We start from the raw sequence: 23,320 nt of genomic DNA, 5'->3' as shown, positions 1-23,320 counted from the left end.
ATGAGAATTGAGATTGAGGGTTAGACACTTTTTGGGAAAGAATAGTGAAAAACTAGACAGGGAGCAGACGTCAGCATTTGTGAGCAGCAGTATGATCTCATGTCTAAAAAGAAAGAGTACTACAAATACAGTACTAGCTTTGAGGAAGCTGGCAGGGATGTACAGAGAAGGTCAGAGGGAACTGCGTTGTGCCTGTAGAGACCTAGAAAAAGCATACAACTGAGTGCAGAGAGAGGAAGTATGGTATCGTATAAGGGAGGCTGGTGCAGGACATGTATGCAAACTGTGAGACAGTGTTGAGATGTGCTGTAGGTGTGGAAGTGGAGGTGGGACTACATCAGGGGTCGGCTCGGAGCCTCCTCTTGTCAGCAGTGGTGATGGACAGATGAGGTTAGAAAGGAATCTCTATGGACCATGATGTTTGCTGATGAAATTGTGATCTGTAGTGGGGGCAGAGAGGTGGAGGTATGCTCTGGAAAGGAGAGGACTGAAGGTTAGCCGCAGCAAGACAGAATACATGTGTGAATGAGAGGGACCCATGTGAGGTGAGCCTCCAGGGAGTGGAGATCAAGAAAGTGGAGGATTTTAAGTACTCGGGGTCAACAGTCCAGAGCAATGGAGAGTGTGGAAAAAAGGTGAAGAAATGGGTTCAAGCAGGTTGGAACGAATGGAGAAAAATGTCAGAGGTGACGTGGGATAAAAGACTATCAGCCAGAAGTGGTGAGACCGGTGATACGGTATGGTTTGGAAAAAGTGGCACTGAGTAAAAGACAGGAATCAGAGCTTGAGTTAGCAGAGATGAAGATGTCGAGGTTTAATCAATCCATTAGAGCAGGGGTCAGGAGCCTTTTTGACCAGGAGAGCCATCCAAATGCAAATTCCTCTGTCCACGTAGCCCGGAGTTCACGGTAATCATAGTCTTTTTTTTTTTTCTTTTTGCCATCTTTTCCATTATGAGGGTTAACGCGGATAAACTAGTTGGCTATCTGATAGCCGTACGCCGTCACCGGAAGAGCTACGTATGGCTAGCGAGCCGTAGGTTCCCGACCGCTGCATTGGAGGGCCGGCCGACATTGGATTTGTCGGTGGTTCAGTCGTGTACAATAAATTGGTAGAAGCATGCTGGGGTTAGAACTGCCAGGCAGGAGGCCTAGAGGACGACCAAAGAGAAGATATATGGACGTCATGAAAGACGACGTGAAATTAGTTGGAGGAGGTTGATTTGCTGTGGCGACCCTTGGAGGGAGTAGCTGCAAGGAAGAAAAGAAAAAGAGGTGAAACCCGTCAGGTGTATTTGGGCGGAGGCGACTTGCAGCTCATTTGTGGCTCCATTTGATGGGACCTTAAATGTCACATGGAAGCAATACCCGAAGGGATGGCTTGGAAAATATCACACCAAAGAAAGTCAGACATAATAATTATCCGTGTGTGTGATCTTCACCCAGGAGGAAGGTCACAAGGTGATTGACATTCAGACGCCCAATGTGTCGCCCGGCACCCAATCAGTGGGCAGCGCCAACAGCAGTGGTGGGGCCACGGATCTTTTCTCAAACTCACCCGTTTTACCCGTCAACAACCAGTGAGTGTCAAACCTGCACGCCGTTTTAAAAACAACACAAGAGAAAGCGTCACACAGTACATGTATGTATTTTAATTTATACAAGGTACATCTACAAGACTACCGCTCCTGTGCACCAGTCCGAGGGACGTACACATTGGCACAGTGTCAAGTTACCGTGGAAATGACATTGGCCGGAGAAAAAAGAATTTGCAAAAACGCTCCGTTGTGAATAATCAAGATGGCAGTCAATATCGGATTTATTTACCATTTTAATAATTTTCTTTCCCTTTATTGTCATTGTAGCTCATCGCTACGCCAATCCCAAGTGTTCCGATGTTTTCCAATGTGAGAAAAAAGACGATTGTCGCTTCAATGGAAAAAAAGACGACGCCAGTTCAAAAGAGTCACTTATTTTCAGGGTCTCGGGAGCCTGAGTTGCGCGTCGTGGCGACACCAACAACCAGAGCCGTTTGTACTTCGCTTTTCGCCGCGACCCTCGCCCACCATCTCACCTACCGCTTTCGTTCCAGGAGTCTGTTTGATTTTATTTTTCTTAAATGTCAAACACAGTTAAGATAAGTGCGAGCGGCTTCTGAACGATGCACGAAAAAATCAGTCGCCTAGACGACCGTTGCGTACGCGTCCGTCAAAGAAAGAGTCATGAACGCCTGCCCTGCAAGCCAGGCTCTGATCGGTAAACATGTTCAAACAGCAAGTCGCCTCCTGTGGAGTCAAAGCGTGTTTCACAAGGGATCCAGGTGACGGAAGCGTGAGAGATCCCTCAAACCATATTCATTATATAGACGCGCCGGGGAAGATCGATCAATTCGCCATTACAACCCCATTGGCTTCTGCCCAAAACTGCGATTTATTCTCCGTTTTTTTCTATCCCGCAGTGTTCCGAACCTGACCAGTGAGCTGTTTACCCTGCAGCCTAACTTCACCCCCATCCAGACCACACACACTGTGCCCAATAATAACAACGCCTGGGGAGGTAGGAGTACACAATTACATACACAATTATGCAAATGTACGAGCGAGCGCGAAAGCAGAACGCATGCTTGTACACAACCAGCCGGGATGTGCTGTGACAGGAAGGTCTGGATGTGTTTTTTTTTTTGTTTTTTTTGACTTATTTCCCTTCTTTTCTATTTTGATGTAACCATGGTAACCTTTGGATGCCAGGTGACTTGCTCAAACCGGCCCCGCCCGCTCAGATTCACAGCCCCGGAGCTCCTCTACATTCTGGGAAAATGTTGCCCAGTGATTTAGATTCTTCATTAGCCAACCTTGTCGGTAGTAAGTACGATGCGCACGTCTCCTCTCTCCTCTCCTTCTCCCGGGTTTCGTCCTCGCGGTTAACAGACTTTTTTTTTTTTTTTTTTTTCGTCCATCAGACCTGCAGTTTGGTGGGATGCCAGCTAAAAAGTAAGAGGGATTGCCAGAAATTCTTCCGCCCGTCGACTTTTTTTAATTCCGAATCCAACCTTTCACATCCGTTATTCTCTTTCTCCTTGTACCCGCCCGACGCGCACGTCAGGCCAGAGCTCCAGTGGAGTCAGCTGGTAGAAAAGAAGCCCACAGGAGGGAGCGGCTGGCAGACGAAGGCCATGTGCACCAGCACCAATTGGACTCACACCACCCACCCGATGGCGCCCGCACCGATGCCTGTCCCTCAGATGGTGAGTCAAATGTTGAGCAACTCGTCTTGTGATGGAATCGCTCAGCTGTCTCACCCCTGGAGGAACCAGGATTTTTTTATTTTATTTTTTTAAGGTAGTTGCCGATACCGGTATTTTTCAATGATTAAGTTAGATGCATCGTCAGAATGCTCAATCTCAGTTCATTTTCATGATCTATAAGTGTCAAAGGTGGTGTTTCCTTTTTTTTTTTTTTTTTTTAAATTGCGAAAGCCCAGGACAGAAAGTTTATTGGTAAATAGGAAATACTTTATTATCAAAATAATTCTTAAATTTGTTTTGTTTTTTCACAGACAATACAACAGTAACAAACATTTTTTTCAAGTAGTGGTCAGAAACTATAATACAAAAATTAGATTGAAATGTTCTTATTCTATTTTTTTTCCCCTTAAATATTAAATTATAAGTCAAACAACAAATATTATAAAGCATTTAAAACTTTTTTTAAGTACACCGTCTGTTCAGGGAATCCAGTAGAAAAATAAAACAACATTTCTACCCTTTAGTGTACTTCTGTCTTTGAAAACAAACAAATAAACAGATGGTTAAAATATAATAATTTAAGTGGAAACACAGAAACAACCCCCCCTCCCGCTTGTGCAGAACAAAGTTTTTCTTACAGGTTTTTGTTTAATAACAGCATCATGTTAACATTCTTTTGCTTTAAATGCACTTCACCTGTGACTTATGAACTGCCCTGAAAATATCAGGGTCTCAATCTGAAGAAGAAGGTGCTATTTAAGGCAACGCATGGTAATCGACCACAATTTTACTTCCTGAGCCTCCCTCACCTCGGGGTCACAAGCTTTGCATAGGGATGGATACAAAGAAAACAAATAATGCGATATTGTAGCTACATCGATGTCGTCGTTGGGAATTCCCTGTTGCAAGACAGACGCTGGAACACCTGCGCTGCTTCGGGATAACAGCAAAATATTTGATTCCAAATAGAATACAGGTTTACAAAAAGAGAAAAAAAATGCCGCTAGCCTTCCTTTTTTAAATTCTTTTTTGCCTCACATCTACACCATGTTGACACTTGTCTGATGTGAATATGGAACTTGTGTGTATATGTGTCTATATTAGGGTATTGCGCTATATCGCCCGCTCGCCTCCCGCGCTCTTAGTATTTTATGGTGCACTTCAAAAACCTGTGGTTATAATTTCATTATAGCATGAGTCCCCAGAGAGACACAGACCGATTATCGATGCACACGGAAACCGGGGCCGCTCCATTTCAGCGCTCATTTCGACGTACATCTTTGGACCCCGTGATCCAACCCAGTTCAAATTACACACACTTGTTTTCCCTCCCTCTGATGTGTGCGATTGACCTGGTCAAAAGCGCTCTGTTAAAAAAAATGAACTAGTCTGCTGCATGTGCAGGTATTTTGCATTTTAATGATGAAATAGGGCAGTGCGGCGAGCTTCTGGCTCACCTGTCTCTTGTTTGATTCTGACGGTGGCATGTCGTCCGAGTGGGTTGCTCAGTTTCCTCCCGCCGTCCAAAACAGTAGGTTTATTGGAAATCCTTAATTGCCCAAATGTGTGAATGAAGGGGTGAATGCTTGTATGTCTCTATATGTCTCTTTATATGATGATGAGTAACAGAGAGTCCATCAGAGGTCAGCGCTGAGCCCCTTCTTGTTTGCATGGGTCATGCTGTTTGCAGATGACACTGTGATCTGTAGTGAGAGCAGGGAACAGGTTGAGGAAAGTCTAGAGAGGTGGAGGTATTCGCTGGAAAGGAGAGTACAGTAAACCCATGTTTTTCGCTGGGGTGACGTTCCAAAAAGAACCCATGATAGGTAAAATCCGTGAAGTAGAAACCTTTATTTTTTTTACAATTATTATACAATTAAATACTCTATTATACATTGCTGCTGTCGTCCTTATGTTTTTTTTCTTCCTTCTTTATGGAACGAACGGAAGATTCATTAATTCCGTAATGCCGACCTATAGCCGCATAGCTTTTACCTTTCCTTAGCATGTCCAGAAGTTTAACTTTATTTGCGATAGATAGCATCTTCCGCTGCCTTTTGGGCCCTGCCGCAGGTGCTTTTGACAGTCCAGAGCGTTTTGTCGACATTATGGGTTTTAGAGAAACTCGAAATTGCAAGAGAATTTGCACGTACGTCATGTAAATTTGGCAAGCTGTTTTACGTACGTGTACATATTAAACTGCAACGTTATTGGCACACAGGTAGAGAAGAAGCAGAGTGACTTTTTAGCCAATCAGAATGCAGAACACAATGCACGATGCAAATCCAGGAAGTAGCGAAACCGTGAAAAGTAAATCGCGTTATAGCGAGGGATCACTGTAATTAAGGCTAGTTGTAGCAAGACAGAATATATGTGTGTGAATGAGAGCAACCCGGGGGGGAACGGGGAGGCTACAGGGAGTGGAGATCAAGAAGTTTGAGGATTTCAGGCACTTGGGGTCAAGGGAGAGTGTGGAAAAGAGGTGAAGAGACGGGTTCACCCAGGTTGGAGAAAAGTGTCAGGGGTACTTTGCAGCCAGAATGAAAGGAAAGGTGTACAAGACAACGGTGAGACCAGTGATGCTGTATGGACTAGAAACTGTTACAATGACGAAAAGACAGGAGGCTGGAGGTTGCAGAGATGAAGATGTTGAGGTTCTTGTTGGGAGTGACCAGGATGGATAGGATCAGGAATGAGTCTATCAGAGGAACAACACATGTTAGATGTTTGGGAGAGAAAGTCAGAGAAGCCAGACTGAGATGGTTGGGTCATGTACAGAGGAGGGATAGTGAATATATTGGTAGACGGATGCTGGAATTGGAGCTGCTGCCTGGCAGGAGGTCTAGAGGAAGACCAAAGAAAAGATTTATGGACGTAATGAAAGATGAAGCTAGTTGGTGTAAGAGAGGAGGATAAAGAGATCAGGACTAGATGGAGAAAGTTGATTTGCTGTGGCGACCTCTGAAGGGAAAAGCCAAAAGGAGAAGAAGAAGAAGTATGTCTTTTATATGTTGTCGGATGGTGTGTCTCTATATGATGGGTGATTTAGAGGATGGATGACATCAGAATGATAGAGTGAATGTTTGTTTCTCTTTATGGCGGTTAAATGACAAGGTGAATGGTTGTATGTATATGACACGTGAATGAAAGAGCGAACGGTTGTATGGTTCGTTATGACGAGTGAACGGGAGAATGAATGGTTGTATATCTCTATATGTGATCCACCGGCAGGATCCAACTGCAGGATGATCGGTATAGAGGATGAATGAATGATGTAATAGCATCTTCAGGGGACTCTACGCAAACATTTTTCTCTAGCTTCTACTTCAAAATGCTACAAGATGCTAAACATCCCCTCAGGAAACAGGAGCCTGCAGGCCCATGTTATTGTTGCGTCGGTGCTGGCCGACCGTAAACTCCCATCATACCGTCTGCGTGTTTGTTTCCTTTTTCTGGGTCGGGAGCTGAGAAGTCTGAGGACGCGCATGTGGGTTGTTGCAAATGATTTATGTATTTGTTTAGAATTGGCAGCCGTTAAACCCCACGGAGGATCGGCCTGTTTGACAGAAAACAGCGGAATCAGGACGGGAAAATGTAAACGCGGCCTTTTGCCTCCCTTAAATGAAAAGTATCCCACGTGCCAATAAGGCAGCGTCTCTGGACGCTTTTAGAGATGTGAGATCAAATTTAACATTTTAACGATAACGCTTAAATGAAGCGCTTATTACTAATCGCTTCATGTGGCAGAATGACATCTGGTATTTCCTTTAATTTAGTAGATCCGGGTCTAACCTGACGCGGAGGCTAATTTACCAATCGCTAAACACCTTATTAAAAAAAAAAAACAACCTCCCTGTAATGTGATTTGCAGAGGAAATAAAATGAAATTAATTTACCAGGTTGTTTGAATGGAAATAAATCATCAGGCACCCTGAGGAGGCCTGTTTGTGCCTCCTGGTTGCCAGAACAGTCCCTTCCTATGTTTTATTTGTTACCCATGAAGCACATGGGGACGAAGAAAAAAATCTTTGCCGTAATTTTTTTTTGACATTAATATTGTCGCACGTTGGATTTGTTACGATTCATCTAAAAAAGCCTGACGTCACATCGAGGGCTTTCCAATGAGTTTAGGTCTAAGACATGTTGGTTGTACCCCGTTTAAATGGTTTTAGCGGTCGATCGGCTTTTTTTAAAACCCAAAGTCGACCCCCGATGTTTATCCACGGAGCCCCGGTATTCGTATTCTCTCCCCATGACAGGAAAAAGCGACATTTTCTATATTGTGTGAAAATAAAACCGTTTCTCTCTTTCTTTCTTTCTAAACTTTCCAAAGAACGGGGTGATCTATACTGGATATGTAAGTACCTGATGTTTCTTGACTTCACCATCCCTCTTCTCTCATCCGCTCCTTTGTTACTTTCCCATCGTGAGGTTGTTCCATGTCCTTGATAAGACACAAAATCACGTCTGGAAGGGCGGGAGGGGGGGGGGAACCTCCGGCTGATATCACTGCGACGGCAATTTTTTTCGTTATTGGTCTCCCGCCTCAGTTCACTTCCTCATATCGATCCAGATTATGGCAGCAAATGCAAATGTTTAAGAAAGCTATTCCGGGGGAAGTGTTTGACAGGTTAGATAAGACGCTGCCAGCGCCGGGATTAAGTTTGTAAGCGGTCTTTATGCTCATATTAAGTCTTTGCACCTCAGCCAGAGGAGACTATTATGGGTCTCTTTGTATTTTCTTCACAGGCTCCAGCACCAGTGGCTTTTCCTATGACGACACCCCAAGTGCCTGTGTATGGAATGGTACGATCCATTACATCACATTTTCCGAAATGTTCCGTATATATAGATATATAGAAATACACATACATTTCTTATCTCCACCCCTCCGCCGGCCAGCTCCCTCCTCAGATGAGCCATCAGATGGGGGGCGTTCCCATGATGCCCCCACAGCCTGTCATGTACAACCAGCCTGTCTTGAGACCCACCAATCCCTTCGGACCCATCCCGGGGACGCAGGTAACACACACACACACACACACACACACACACACACACACACACATACTGTCCCACAGTTAAATATCTCTTTTTTTTATCTGCTATTCATCTGTTGTTCACATTAATGTAAAGTCCGAGAACAAGAAGTTTCTTCCAAACAAAGACCTCACAAAACACAGATTTTTAATTCTTTTTTTTTTCTTTTTTAAGTCTGATGATGAATAATTTTCCCCTCAAGTTTACGCAAAACACTTTACGGCCCGTTCACGGCGTCACAAAACCCCCAGATGGTAACTCGGGCTATGCAAAGGCTAACTTTTCCATCGTCCTTGATGTGACAATGGCCGAAAACGCATTAGACACTTTGCCACTAACTTTGGCCAAAGTTAACTCTCGTAGAGGTCGCCGGGACCGTGCGATATAGATTTGATCGGCAGAGGGCTGCAGCCTCCCGATCAATAATGTTGTCTGACAGTCAAGTTAGCGGGCTGCAGGGGACGACACCTTTGTCGCGGACCAGATGGAGCTAAGATGCCACATCGGTCAGGGGGACGGTTGTCAAAACTCCATCCTTTTAATGGGTAATGAAATGATGCAAGTGTTTTTCCCTCTCAGAAAGTGGAATAATTAACATTAAATGATAAGGTTAATATTTGTGCATTAGTGCATCTTAACATACACATCCGTTCACAGTCAGCAAGAGGAATCTTGGAGGAAAATATTGAGACTAAATAATATTTGATCACAGCCACCCACAAGTCCTAAATGTAAAATAAACTAATTACCGTTTGTTTTTTTAATACGGTGAATATTCCTCCTTTTCTCATATTCCAAAAGGCGCATTCACAAATTGGGACCAAGGATCAGACTTGCAAGTGTGTATTTTTTTGTTTCCCAGAGTGTATTCATCAGCACAGCTGAAAGGCTGTCAGGATGGCGATATTGCGTTATTGTGGCCAAATACTGTATTCCAAACATGGCGGAGGAAAACAATCGGCGCCGTGATACTCCTGTCAATAGATGCCTGCACACTTGAGGTGTTTTGTTGAATTAAATTACTCTCTGTTCCCCCAACCACCCACCCCTCCCCTTCTTCTGCAGATGCACTTCATGTAGGGATGATGTTGTCACCATGGCAGCAAAAGCTGAGAGGGAGGGAGAGAGAGAAAGAAATAGAGAGCGAGAGAGAGAGAGAGAGAGAGAGAGAGAGAAAGATGGAGATGGGAGAGAAAGAGTCGAAACAAAACCGACCCCGGTGGAGGAAGAAAGAGGAGAACAGGAAGGGTGTGAAAGAAGAGACATGGGAGAGGAAGGAGAAAGGACCAGAGGAGGAAAAATGAAATGCGGATGTCTGTTTTCCGTCGGGCCCTCCGGCCCTCTGGCCTCCTCTCTTCTCTTTGCGTGGCGACTGATCTCTCCGTCTTCAAATCTAAAAGGCCGGGGCTCCAGAGGCTCTACATCAATCCCACTTATCCCGTTTCATTTGCCAGTCGGGCGATTACGACTCGTAACGACGCGACCGAGACTGACGGCTCCGATCGAGAAAGTAGGAGCTTCCATCGCCACCTTCTGACCTTCATCGTTCCCATCATTTTCAGTAGAAATCCTCCTCCTCCTCCTCCTCCTCTAACTTACCCACTACCTTCTCCACTCGGATCGGATCATTTGCTGGCACTTTACTCAGTGTGACTTCGCCAAGGGTGTGTGTCTGTGTCGGTGAATTTTAGCTTTTTTTTTTTTTTTTTTTTTTTTTTTTGATCGAATCATCCGTCATCTGATGTCAGATGTTATTGATTTTTCTACGTCTCTATCTATTTTTTTATTTTGGAAACAACTCAGTGTAGTGCATCAACATTGCTGTTGGAATTTTTTTTTTTTTTGGAGCCCAATTCGTTCTTACTTGCCAACTTGACGCGGAGAATCAGATATGCGACAGTTAAATGGGAACGGGGGGGGTGGGGGGGCTTGCGTTTGGGTACGTACCCTACGTTTTTTTTTTTTTTTCTCTTTTTCGGTACCTGATGTCATGACTGCGTCCCCGGGTGCCGATGTGTTAATGCACTGGAACTACCGACGAAAGCACTGAGCCAGACCCAGGCATCGCATTTGGATGTAAACAAAACCTCTTAGACTAACTTTGCTACTTGGGGATGTGACGTACACACACAGTGTATTTTGTTCTTTCCTCCTCTGCGGCCGTGCAATATCATGCAAACCATGTTATCGTCTTTGCCACCCCGTCCGTTGACTCTTAACAAGCTGTTCCTGTTGTAGTGTTGTACTTAATTGTGTCTACATCGGGATTGTGTACAGAATGTTGTTTTTTTTTTTTTTTTTTTTTTTTTCTTTTGTTTTATTTTTTCTTTTGTTTTAAACTCCTCTTTCCGTTGTACACCGTTTCGCTCTAAAAACATGGAGAGGAAAACAAAAAATGCACTGGGAGCCCGATAATACGCTTGATGAAATGGTAAAAACTCAATTGTACGACATTCCCTCCCTGTCCTTGAACGCTCTTTCGGTCGAAAATTAGTTTTCTGGCGAAGTCCTTTACACCCCAGAAAAACAAAAGAAAAAAAAAAAAAACTGGACACGCATCACAGAATCTTTCACCTCCACTTAAAAGAAATGAATGCCAATTAGGGGTCTGTTAATGTAGTGTTAACATTTATGCATAGGACATTTTAAAGGTCAATCAGAGGAGCCAATGGGGGATTGGGTGGTGGCAGACTGCGGGAAAAGTAACCAAGTGTAATGTCTGTCACTCAAGAGCCTCGTAACCATTTCAGACGGCAGATACGAGAGGCTTCAACGAGACATTAAATGTTAATGTGCTTTTTTTTCTGGCAGAATCCAAGGTTGAGGTAGACCCAGACAGACAATATATATATTTATTTATATATATATATTTAAATATATAGAGAGCACAAATGTTCAATGATGGGCCGATGCTCTGCTGCACAAAAAAAAACTAAAATCATTGCTGGGATGTACAGATGAAAGGGGCAATAATCGACGGGGGATGGAGTTGTTTTCTATCGACTGTGTCTGTTCTATGTACATGTACTGTATGAGTGTTTGTGTGCACATGCCTTCCCTTGAGATGAACAGGGTCATGCTCCTCGCCGAGAGGCCAGGAGTCTCCGGCAGGCAGGCGGGAAAGCGTGTACAAACTTAGCAGCAAGTCTTAAACTGCGACCGCGTCTCAAATCTCAATCTCAAATCTGCACACCAAACCCTTCAGTTTTAGGCGTCTCTGTAATCACTCATCAGTTCAAAAAAAAAAAAAAAAAAAAAGAAAGGCCCAAAAATCCTCAAAGACCTGGAAATCTCAAACATTAAACTCCCCGGACGGCTCCGTCGACAGGGGCCGCCGACCTCGATCGGAAATCGACGGTGAATAAAAGTTTCCACGGCGGTGGGCTTTTTTCTTTTCTTTCTTTTTTTTTTTTTTTTTAATTTTGAATCCGAAACATTTTACAAGTACGGGACCCAACCAGCCGAGACGCTTCAGCCCCTCCCTTCCCCCCCCCCGAGGTCTCCAACTTTTTGAACATCCAGACAAGAAGGCCGGCTGACGTTTTTTGGAAGGGAGCGCCGCCGTTTCACTCTTCAGTTAACTTCGATCCAGGGGTTCGTCTTTTTTTTTTAATCAGTCAGCCGAGTGCCCCCGCTCCCCGACCCGCCGACCCCCCCCCCCCCCCGACCCCCTTTCTCGTCATCGTGCACTTCAAGCCCACAAAGCAGCTCAATCCACGCTGGGCCGACCTCTGACTGTTACTTTGTCCTCTGTATATAGGTAATGCCGTTCACGTGTTTTTAGATGTGCTCTCTGTAAAGTGATTGAAGCCCTGTTGGATGACGTACTGTATGTTGGACAATTTATTGCTGTATCTGTGTTTGAATGGTTGTGTTTTGAAGGTTATCATCATCCAGGGAATGGGGGGCGGGTGGTTTAGGGGGACTGGGGGGGGGGGGGGTCTTCGGGGTTGATGTCGGTGATGTTTGTGTCCACCTAGAGGAAGAGGAGGAGGAGGAAGGCGGGGGGGGGTGGGTGGGGTGTCAACGGTTAAAACTATCACAAATGGTCTATACCAAGAGTGTCTTCATCAAGGAAGTGGACAGGACAGGGTCTGTCCTCTTTGAAACAGGAACATTTTTTGCACCAAAGTCATCATCAACGCGCAGCTTCTTCTTATTCAAGGTCACTTCGGATGGATGTTAATCAGAACTCAAAAAGGATTTTAGTTACGTTTTCCAAACACGGAAAACTCGTTTTGTTTTGTTTTTTTTTCATTTTTTGAAATTTTATTTTCTATTTTTTGCATGATTAAGTGTCGTCTTTTGATTGGCTCGTGTGCCCGGTAAAAGCATGACCATTGTGTGAACTCTCACCAGTGTGTTTGGAAAATGAGATTTCTTTTTCTTTCTTCTCTCTTTTTTTTTTTCAACTTACCTCTTGACATAAACATTCACTGACATTCATAATTGACTGTTTTACAATATGGAGGTCCGTAACGGTTTGAAGTCTGCCAACGCATGCAGAAATGCAAACATCGCAAGAAACCCATCCAACTTCAAACCCTGTTACTGGAACAGCATTATTTGTAAAACCAGACATGAATGTCGCCGTCAGTTATCACCTAGCTAGCTCAACATTGCAGTCTTGTAAAAAACAAAAACAAACAAAAAAAAATAATCGCTCTTTATTAAAGCGTCGCTATTTTCAATACCTGTCTGAATGCTCACTCCTTTTTCATACTATGCCAGCAGTATCATGGGAGGTTGCGATTGAAAAGTCAAAGTACTGTACTATGTGTTTGGTCCGGTCTACATGTGTGGTGTTCTACGTGTTTGCCCAAGTCTTGTCTTGCCTGTTGCCATAAGCTGATATTAAATGTTCCCCCGTCATCTTCCCAAGAGCCTGGTTCCCCTGAAACCAGGATGAGATACCCCTGACACGTCACTTTTTTTTTTTTTTTTTAAAGAACAACCCAGGTCAGGATTAGAGACACGTTTTAAGATTACGTTGCTTTCAAACATCTTTTTTAGAAAGGTGAAAGGTGGTATCGGTGTCAGTGTCAGTGATGTCTTTGTACAATTTGTTTCATAGCTAAACTACCACAATCCCCCTCCCTTAGTCAAAGGGACACGACAAAAGCTACAGGGTTTTCTCAGATGTTAATAGTTTGGGAAAACACGCATTCAATGATTTGAGTTTGAGAGTTCATTATATCCCTCTTTAAACACTGAGTTCTCTAACGTATGAATCCGATAGCGAGAGGGAGTAAAACAAGATTTATACTTTTCCAATACAGAATTTCAAAAAGATGTGCTTCAGATTAAAAAGGCTTTTGTGAGAGTGAGTGTGTGTGTGCATGTGTGTGTGAATCCTTAATTTTCCACAGTGGAAGACTATCAAGTCCAGTATTCATAAAAGGCCTTAGTGTCTGCAATACTTAACATCAGTGTCCACAAAATGCTCCTTTGTATTTGTCATTGCAGCTACTTCAGACGTATTTGGCCGCTGGAAGCCAGACTTAAGAAACTGCATCTTCACGCCATAATGCCAGTGAAAGGCACACGTTGTCTATGCAGTTTCATGACAACTCTTTGGCCATGTACGAAATCAGCTATCCTCCATTCGACATCAGTGTACCTTTACTACTATGGTCCACTGCGTTCAGCCCACCCGGTCCGTTCTCTTGTTCGTCTGTAAACGGTTTTGATTTTTTTTTTGTAGGAGTTTAACAACACAACAGCGTCCATGAGAAATCTTGATAGCAGGGAAGGAGTTTCCATTACTTCATTTTAATTTTCCTTTGTATTTTAAAAGTAATAGACTTATCAACAGGTTTCCAATGTTATCAAGTTAATGGTTTTATTTGAGAAGCATAGGTTGATGTTTTTTGAAGAAAATGGAATAAAATGTCATCTGATGCTGAGCTTATTGCGTTTTTTTGATGACACACTCACAAACACAGGCAGAAACGCTAATATACTTACCAGAGGGAATGACACGAATTATCTTTGACTGGCTCAGTTCTGTGAGGAAATCATTCGAACTTTCACACAGGAAAAAGCTCTCCGTCGGTTGAAATTTGTTTATTGATAATTAAACATTTCAAAGAACATAGAACAAAACGAAATTTTAAAACAAAAGTGATAATATTTGTGTTCATCGTCATCCATACAGTTTGAATGTGGCATTGAAAATCGTCGTGGGGAGGGGGGGGGTGGAGTCGAGCGTTGAACCAGCAACCAATCCTGAGCCAGCTTCGTCAACTCTGAAGAAACGACCTACCGATGTGCTCTTAACGCAAGGCACTGAACCCCGAACTGGCTGCAGGGTCGCAAATACGAAAACTAAAGCAATCATCCTACCTACACGGTCCACACCCAACTCTGGCTGTTGGCGCATGTTTGTCTAGACTGACAGGCCACTGAAAACAGGATGTACTGACAGCAACACGCCTGCTTTGTAAGCATTTTAGGATTTTAAACTACCAGAAGGTGATGTTACCCCCAAAAAGATTGCGTGTATGAGCGGTCACTGTGTCAGGGCCAGGAATGTATGAGCACAGTGTGTTGGGGAAGGGTACAGCAAAAATTCCCCGTGGAAAAACAATGTCCGAAAACCTGAAATCCAGACTAACAGACATCCATCCCTAAAGACGGGTGAGGAATACAAGGTTTGGACATTGGGGTACCTCTGTGTGTGTCTCAGAATGTCTGTAAGTGTGTACACGTGTTTCGGGGAGGGGCGGGAGTGTGTGGTCTGAGTGTTTACCTTAGTGGGGGACACCCCATCGTCCACAGCAGTTTCAGGCCTAACGCTGCTGTTTTCCCCATCCCACGCTACAGCTGCGTGTGGCGTACGTCCAGGGCAAGGGCTCAGTTTGGCTCCCTCCCACTCTAGCTGCAATAATCAGCAAGAGGAAGAAGGTGGCTGGAGCAGCAGCAACAACAAGGCATGCAACTAACAGTTTACATGGAGAAGGTGGAATTATGTGGAAATGCAGAAAGGCTTTGTTTTTGTCACATACGCCACGACCCCTTTAGGTAGTGAGTAAGAAATTTGGATGAGTGTGAGGTACGATCGCAGAGGGAACAAGTACTGAAGGTTATACCTATCGATTGTGTGGAATTGAGTGTGCAGTGATGCATTTTTTTTTTTTTTTCTGAGAGAGATCCTGCTCGTGTCTGATGCGTGTTCCCGGGTACAAATACATCTAAATGTGTGCAGCTCAGGAGTTGCCCGGTCTGATGTGAACACAAGGGAAGCCGTGTCAACGTGAGTCGTGTGCTACTGGCGGGATGAGAAGGCGAAAATGACGGGCTCGTCGGCCCGTCTTACTGCCGCTAAGAGGAAAACCGCTGGTCCTCCTCATATCCAGCAACTTGCAGCACTGAGACAGTAACCTGACATGCCACACACACATCAACATGCCACTGCCTTGCGTTGTTTTGTTTTTGTTTTCCTGTTCTCTGTTGAAATTGAGAAAAGTTTTCCTCTCCTGCTGATTTTCTGCAGCCCCTCCTCTGTCAAAAAGCAGACTTACACAACAACATCTCTTGCTCTCCAGTTGTTTAGGGGAAAAAAAAACAAACAAACCAACAAAAAAAGGATCATTCTGTCTGGATGTTACAAGTCACTGTCGGTTGGCAGGCATGAAACGACTTGGAATAAGCTTCTCCACGAGTACGGAATTTAGCATGGTCCAAAATGGACATTAGCTCCACTTTCCACTGCTAGTTTCCATGACAGCAAAGGACTGACTGAAGTTGAGATTGTGACAAAATCTAGCAAATAAATGACCAATCCAATAGAATTACTGTAAAAATTATCATCATAGGCTACAAAAAAAAAAAACAACAACCAAAACCTGTTGCCGATTTCCTGGCCTTTAAAAATTCAATTATGTACATACAAAACATAAAACCTGATCTGTTGTTTGAGAAAATATCAAAATCTGATTTCAAAAAGAGCATTACCTAAAAATGAGAGAAAGGTGTGGATGTAATCATCTTGCTTTTACGGCGTAGAGCTATGAAAAAGCTACTGGACACAAAACAGACACCGGAAATATGTTTCTAGAGTACAAAACTAGTTGAGAAATTTTGTTCCAATGCTTTAGAAGCAAACACCACTGAATGAAAAAAAAGGGCTATTTACCTCATTGGAGGAGAATTTCTATTTGCTTTTTTATTAATATTATTAATTTTTTTGGGTGGAACAGGAGACAAAATGGTACTCGACTCAATTGGCTCAAAAGCATATATCCAAGTCTTGTACTTCAATCAAATCAGTGAAAATGAAACCCATTCTATTTGTAACACTGTTTCCAAAGCCATGTCAAAAGTTCCCAGCAGCAGTCTCTCCTGAATGCAAAGAGCCAGCAAAGTTGGGAATCTTTCTCCATTTCTGCACCGTAAAAGTAACAGGCTTAAGAAAGTCTTTAACGCCAACAGGCCAGATGCAGTGCTGGCCCTTCAAGTCAAACAAGTCAATATATAAATTCAATTTCTGCCACTTCAAAAGAATTTCACAACCAAAACTGAAAGGGGCGGGTGAAATGCACCGTTTTTTGAGTGTGAATATCTTGACTTACACTGAATCTGCCATGCCAGCGAAATCACTCCGAGACAGAACAACAACACCATCCAGACAATTAACTAAGCCAGTCTCCATCAGATGAAGGATCCCCTGTAAAAGCAAGAAAAACCAGCCTGATTTCCCTTGAGTGCTCCTCAACGCACAATCATCGCAGCTGAATTTAAATAATGGCCCGCTGAATTCCACATAGGGGAATTGTATGGCACCACAAACAGGTGGGCTCCACAATTTACCGCGATAAATAGACATCTATTCAAACAATCGTCTTGGACAACAGTGTACATGTAAAAATTTGCATCCAACACTCCCGCTAACCAGTCGCGGCTCCTTGTTTCTGTTAATCGAGATTCAGTCCATCGTTTGTAAATTGAGTCAGTGAGTATTATACTTCACTTGAACCCTACCTGTGACAATGACATTAAAATGTATACTAAATTTAGGAATGCAGACTCTGTTGCAAACATACAGTAAGTAAAAGACCTTGCCTGATTCAACATCAACTATTAATCTGCATCCAAGGAGGGTTACCCGAGCCCGAGTCTAAACTGAGCCTTTAACAATCCACAACGCAAGCTGTGTCTTGACGACATTGAAAAAGGATCATTGTATTTAACTGCCAGCTGCTAATGGTGGACAAATTACCAATATGTGTAGTTCAATTTGAGTCCAAAAAAACATTTTTAATGTGTATCATCAGCTATTTAACGCACTACGCCATGACGCAACTGACAACCCACGAAGAGACCATGTTTGCCAAGGTGGACAAAAAGGGAAGATGCTTCATGTTAAAAAGGACATTCGAAATTGCAGCCTGGTTCCCTCTTATTTTACTCAAACTGTCCCTTTTCTAAGAACACATGCACCTACAATCACACACGCACGCACGCACACATCTGCAGTGTGAAAACGATTGTGTGGGGGGAGGGGGATTGGGCCTATCGATAAGGGGGTTCTGGCGTGTGGTAAGGGTAATCATGGCGCTGGGCCGTGGGTTGCCCGTGTACGGCTGTCTGCTCATACGGTGTGGATGTGGAGTAGCTTCCCGCTGCTGCATAAGCTCCAGATGAATCATATCCTCCTGTTGCCCCGTAGCCTCCTGATGCATCATAACCCGCTGAGGCATCGTAGCTTCCAGATGAAGTGTGGTAGCCCGCTGACGTAGCATCATAGCCCTCTGAAGACGCATCATAACTTCCTGAAGTGTCATATGTTCCCGGTGGTCCGTAGGCTCCTGAAGTGACATATGCTGGGGGTGCTGAGTATGTTCCTGGGGGTGCGGGGTTTGCGGAGGCCTGAGCCTGTGTGGTGGCCGGGGGTGGTGGTGGCGGTGGTGGAGGATTGGTGTAGGCATATTGGAGGTACTGGTACTGTTGCTGATACTGTTGATACTGTTGGTATTGATGCATTTGCTGGTAGTACTCAGAGTAAGACCTAGAGTACATGTGCCCAAAGGGGAGGAAAAAGGGAAGATAGAATAACATATCATGGAGTATTTGTACATGCAGCACTGACAACTGAGTTTGATTAATGCTCAAATAGAATATATTTTAGAGATGACACCATGATATTTTTTTTTATTATCGATACTCATAAAATACTAATGATAAACCTGTATTATTAATAGCATATATAAGAATAAGACCTAATACAAATGGGACGCACCATAATTTCTTTGGCAAGAAGAAAAGGTATTGAATTTTTTTATGGAATTGAGGGAAAAAGGCAATTTTCTTTGTGGACCTTGTATTTATAAGTTAAAAAAAGAGTGAGAGAGAAAAGAAAACAACTTTCAATAGGATTTAAAAGTTTAAAGTGGGATCTTTCAATGATTTTCATCCACTGGCAAAAAAAAAAACTTGCAAGGTCTATAAATGGAATGACAGTGTTCATGGAGTTGTTCTGAATTTGAATGTCAAAATTTATTAGATTATGCACTAAAACCATTAAAAAAAAAAAGTGCTCAATGACCACATTACAATTTATTTTTCTTGCCCTAAAACACAAATAAAGTTGCAACAGTATTTTCTGTCTAATACTAAACAGCGTTTTCTTTCTAATTCTCTTAAGAGAAAAAACATGCAGCAGTTTGACCTTGCTCACTGAACCTGACAGCATTTTTAATTGTGTTTTGCTCTAATTGGTTCTAATTTGATAATGTAGCAAAACATATTCTTTATTTCTCTTGCACTGAGATTTTCTACACTATATTAAATAGACTTCAAATGCTTCAAACAATCTGCTGTTTGGAACTAACCCAGTATGGCTAAATTAAGGTGTAAGGCTTTAGGTATGATGAAGGTATACCTCGCAACAGGATCTGACCCTTCAGGAGTTGTGGGGGGCGGTGGAGCATCTTCAGGGGCTCCGGGTGGTGTTGGCAGCAGGGCACGCCGCTTGTTTCTAACCTGAGCAAATGATCCTGGAACAGGATCTGGGAGTAAGGGGGCTCGGTTTCCTCGGATTGGGCTGCGGTCTCGCTCATTTTCTGAAGCTGCTGCCTTCCTCCCCGCCTGCTGCTCAGCTAGAACCTTCAGTTCAAAAGCATAATCTTAGCAATGCACAGACAACCAGGCAAAAGCATTATCCATGCATATAAAATATGTGTTAAGAACCTTTTGTCCCTCCTGAAAGAACTTGGCTCTTGCCGCTTCAAAAAGTGTTGTTGGATCTGGGGTGGTCTGGGTGTCAACTTCGTCAACCGTTGTACTGGGCCCAACAGTGTGGTTGGCCAGATCCTGGTACACCTGGTCAGCCACAGAGCCATACACTTGGCTAGCAAGAGCACCATATATAACCCCATCCGCACCTTTGGAACTTGTTATGCCCTTTAACGCAGCGTAGGTTGGGTCAAAGGACGTGGTGTTGTAGAATGAGTTGTGGACACTCTGTTGAACCTGGAAAAGGAAGATGGCTTTTAAAAGATGGGAATATACGGTTTTTCTATTGTACTTGATCATACCTTATCAACAAACTTGTGATTGTGTTTTGTATCTAATTTTCCCTTTAAACAAGTGCTCTATAAAGTCAAGGCCATTTTCAATATTTTGTCAGTTCCACAGCCATTGTTTTATTTTTCCTCACATTTTTGGGTGTCAATGGATGAATTACAATGTAGAAATATTACTTACTTGAATGGGAAGCCCAGCAGCAGCTGCAGCAGCCGCTGCAAGCACAGCTGCTTGACTCTGATGATGCTCTAATGAGGGAGGTGGTCGTGGGAGAAGACCCTCTCTTCCACCTGTTAAAAAAGAATATTTAGAAAAAAATAATAAAGAGCAGGGAAATCCAAAAAATTGAGCATGGAAGGCTTGCTCTGATGAATTCTGTATATAGCTGATGGATGATTCTTCTCCACCTGCGTTATTTGAATTCCCGGCTGATCCAAGCTGGTTGATCAAAGGTTGGGCTTTGGAGAGCTCTACTGCCAGCTGACGCCCCTTAAACATGGTCCCGTTGAGTGCTTCAATAGCTTGCATGGCTTCTTCCTTTCTTTCCATATGCACAAATGCGTAGCCAACATTTGAGCATAACCTGGCTATGGAGTGTGTAGAAAATACGGATAATGTCAGTATGACAAACTTAGTTCAAAACAAAATGAAGATTTTACAAATATTTCACTGCATTATAGCAAAACATCACGCAGGACTATTACACTAAAAAAAAAAACTTTTTAACATTATTGGAATTGCAGAGCTTTCATTCATCTTTGCAGCTGTTTGGCTATGTCTACATATTTAAATGTAAACTGACTGCAAAAAGACCTCCTGCTAACTAATAGCATAATGCTGCTATCATGTTTAGGTAGCGAGCTCAATACCAATAACAATGTTAATGGTGAAAAGTAAAGAGAGAAACCCATGAGCCTTACACAATGACAGGTATGTGATCAGTGTTAAACCGCTTTTATCAAATGCTATAGGTTTCAAACAAAAGTATGAAAAGGGTGGAGGCAGAGCCAAGACTTTTTACTTCTTTTTAAAGTGTGTTCAATACCTTCTTCCCCACAGTTTGTTTCTCTTCGAGTAACAATATTTCAAATCTCTACTCAGTTACCAGGTTGACTAACAGGTATTTCACAGGCTGTATGGTAGGAGACTGGTGCTAAAACTGTGTAACACTGCTTTATAGTAATTTATTTTTCACTATTTTTTGTTCCTCTGCAAGAACATAATAGATCAATCTGGAGAGCTCGCTGACTATTTTAAGACAAACAAGGTCAGCTCATTGTGGCTCCAGAAATCAGGACTTTAAATTTTAGATGCAACACAAAATTTAATTCTTTGACATATGTGGTATCGTTGTCTGGGTTGACATGTTATCTAACCTTTAACTTTATCACAATCTAAAACTCTTCCGAAGGATGAGAACAATCCATGCAAGTCGTCCGCTGAACATGTTGCACTGAGGTTCCCCACAAACACTTTGGTGGAGTTTGGTGGGCGTGCACGTGACTCCTCGACCACGAGGGGCCTGCCTCTGTACTCTTTCCCGTCAAGATGCCGAATAGCCCTGTGAAAAGAAGGCAATAAAAATATATTATCATTATAAGCAGTAGTATGACATCCCCAGGGCTTCCAAGTGGTTCTTACACAACTTTGTACAATGCCTTCATAAACATTATAACTGTGTCTGTATGTGTTTTAAGATGTTTTTACAAGAAGCATATCAAAGTCAGTCATGTTATAGAGACTACTAACTATAGGTTTATTAATATACATATAGTTTATGCATTAATTACACATATTAGTATATTCATATTGGATGCTTCATTTGGTAACTGTTACCAACAGTATTCTGCAGGAGAGCGCAAGATGTATGTTGATGTTAATTTTAAAGTATAAATCCCAGGAGCAGGTACAAAGACTATTTTCAATCAGAGAGACCATACTATTTGTACCAAATGTAGGTACTAACAATTTTTAATGTACAGCTCCTAGGCCATAGTTTTGTGGCACTTATTTCATTTTTGCAATTCCTTAGGACAGCACTTCAGACAGAATGGGATTTTGCAGTTGCACAAAGGCTGCTGCACTAGAATAACTGCTGGCAGCAAGACAATGCTCAAGCTCAATTTCAACAAGTATGGGTTTCTGGCTTTATTAGTTCAATATAAACAGGGGATATGCTGGAATAACTGAATGACTTCTTTTGATTGCTTGAATCAAAAACTGGTTGGACACATTTGTTGGACGCAAGCACAGCTAATTATAAGCTGTGGATAAAAGCAAAATATGTCATCCCAGAAGTATCCTGCAAGATTTGCTACTCTCGACGTGTTTTCTAGTCACCCATATTCACTCGCAAACGACAGTTGGTGCTGTGGAGTACCTGTCCGCTGCCCCTTCTCCTTTCAGGGTAACGAAGGCATACTGTCTGAGCAAGGAGCATGTGTTGATCTCCCCATATGGTGCAAAGAGCTTGGTCAGTTCTTCGTGCGTTGCGTCTAATGGTAGATTCCCCACGAATAACTTCACGTTATCACTGCTCATCATCGTGTCAACCAGGCACCTGCTGCAGAATAAACATGTAGCATGAGGGCATCGGTTTACGCTGTCGAGTCGGGAACATGACAACTTCAGTTATTTGAGAAACAACGGTCGTTGTCTTGACGATATAAAACGTTGAAAATTGAGTAGCACTACTTGATTGTATCTATTCCATTCTTGACACGATCGTGTTATTAAAAACATGGGACCAGGGCGACAACCTTTTTTAATCGATTAAAAACGTATGACGTTAGCTGGCATGGTTTTACTAGCCTGGTAATTGACCCCGTTAGCCTAACTTTCCCGGCACATGAATTCTAAAATCTTACGAGCGGTCTGCAAAACAATTGCATCTTCAAATAGCACATCAAACTTCGATTTACAGTTTAAATTGCGTGCACAATAGGGTAGCTAGCTATAGGTACAGGGCAGTGCAAGCCATTTTGTTAAATACCAACCCTAGCGTTGTAGCGGCTATATAGCTAACATTAGCAGAGTAAGCTAAAGCTAACCCAACGCTTATGGTTTAATTCATGTTACTAAGAATGTTTAGCTTCGAAAGGTACTTAAAACTGACATTACCTGCTAGTGAACATAACGGCTAACCTCGCCGTACTTAAAAGCGCAGCCAGGAAATACTAAAACGGTTTGCGCTTTGCTAGCATAACACAGATTTCTTACCCAACGCGGTCCTGGGTCTATATTTCAAACCTCACATCCGGCTCCGGTTTCCTCTTGGAGGTGCTACAGAGGCGCACGTCGATTCATACGGCTTAATTTTTAACACAATGAACTCGACGCAGAGAAAAACCATGGACAAAGCAGGGGCACATTTCACACACATATATATGTATAGGTGTGTGTGTGTGAAAATAATTTCTTGGCTTTTAACGATTCATCAATCCGCCACCACTTTATGTATCTTTATAACCTGTCCAGCGAGCTGAGACCTCAAATTTAGTGAGAATTAAGG

At 42.9% G+C, this 23,320-nt stretch overlaps 2 protein-coding genes across 5 annotated transcripts in view; one reads left to right on the top strand and one right to left on the bottom strand.

Annotated features, from left to right (window-relative positions):
- The window catches only part of LOC147216869 (phosphatidylinositol-binding clathrin assembly protein-like), a 31,362-nt gene extending 21,489 nt beyond the window's left edge, over positions 1 to 9,873 (top strand). For both annotated transcript variants that reach the window (XM_086177502.1, XM_086177501.1), the window contains 9 exons: positions 1,446 to 1,579; positions 2,458 to 2,555; positions 2,747 to 2,860; positions 2,959 to 2,989; positions 3,102 to 3,243; positions 7,577 to 7,600; positions 7,993 to 8,049; positions 8,146 to 8,265; positions 9,349 to 9,873. In XM_086177502.1, coding sequence (XP_086033628.1) covers positions 1,446 to 1,579; positions 2,458 to 2,555; positions 2,747 to 2,860; positions 2,959 to 2,989; positions 3,102 to 3,243; positions 7,577 to 7,600; positions 7,993 to 8,049; positions 8,146 to 8,265; positions 9,349 to 9,363 — 735 coding nt within the window. In that variant the 3' untranslated portion in view covers positions 9,364 to 9,873. The remainder of the gene's footprint in view (positions 1 to 1,445; positions 1,580 to 2,457; positions 2,556 to 2,746; positions 2,861 to 2,958; positions 2,990 to 3,101; positions 3,244 to 7,576; positions 7,601 to 7,992; positions 8,050 to 8,145; positions 8,266 to 9,348) is intronic.
- A 5,149-nt stretch (positions 9,874 to 15,022) lies between these two features.
- Positions 15,023 to 23,103, bottom strand: LOC147216868 (uncharacterized). 3 transcript variants are annotated; one of them, XM_086177506.1, is made up of 9 exons: positions 22,930 to 23,054; positions 22,190 to 22,372; positions 21,186 to 21,370; positions 20,217 to 20,396; positions 19,990 to 20,099; positions 19,474 to 19,755; positions 19,166 to 19,389; positions 17,882 to 18,292; positions 15,023 to 15,163 (listed from the first exon to the last, which is right to left on the bottom strand). In XM_086177506.1, the coding sequence occupies exons 1-9, from the start codon at positions 22,941 to 22,943 to the stop codon at positions 15,160 to 15,162; spliced, it is 1,593 nt and encodes a 530-aa protein (XP_086033632.1). In that variant the 5' UTR covers positions 22,944 to 23,054; the 3' UTR covers positions 15,023 to 15,159. The 3 variants fall into 3 exon arrangements, with proteins under 3 accessions (XP_086033632.1, XP_086033631.1, XP_086033629.1); XM_086177505.1 differs by lacking the exon at positions 15,023 to 15,163 and having other exon boundaries at positions 15,407 to 18,292; positions 23,029 to 23,103; XM_086177503.1 differs by lacking the exon at positions 15,023 to 15,163 and having other exon boundaries at positions 15,407 to 18,292.
- Between the last annotated feature and the right edge of the window lie 217 nt (positions 23,104 to 23,320).

This window comes from Fistularia commersonii, chromosome 29 (assembly GCF_037954325.1).
Source record: "Fistularia commersonii isolate RoL2024-O1a breed Wild chromosome 29, RoL_Fcom_v1.0, whole genome shotgun sequence".
Taxonomy (NCBI): Eukaryota; Metazoa; Chordata; class Actinopteri; order Syngnathiformes; family Fistulariidae; genus Fistularia; species Fistularia commersonii.
This window is presented reverse-complemented; position numbering and strand designations above follow the sequence as displayed.

What these genes read in the sequence shown, in the direction of transcription:
- LOC147216868 (XM_086177503.1), bottom strand. An exon ending in GGAGAAGGGGCAGCGGACAG is followed by an intron (nt 21,371 to 22,189) that starts GTACTCCACAGC and finishes TTCTTTTCACAG; the next exon opens with GGCTATTCGGCATCTTGACG. An exon ending in CGGGAATTCAAATAACGCAG is followed by an intron (nt 20,100 to 20,216) that starts GTGGAGAAGAAT and finishes CTTTTTTAACAG; the next exon opens with GTGGAAGAGAGGGTCTTCTC.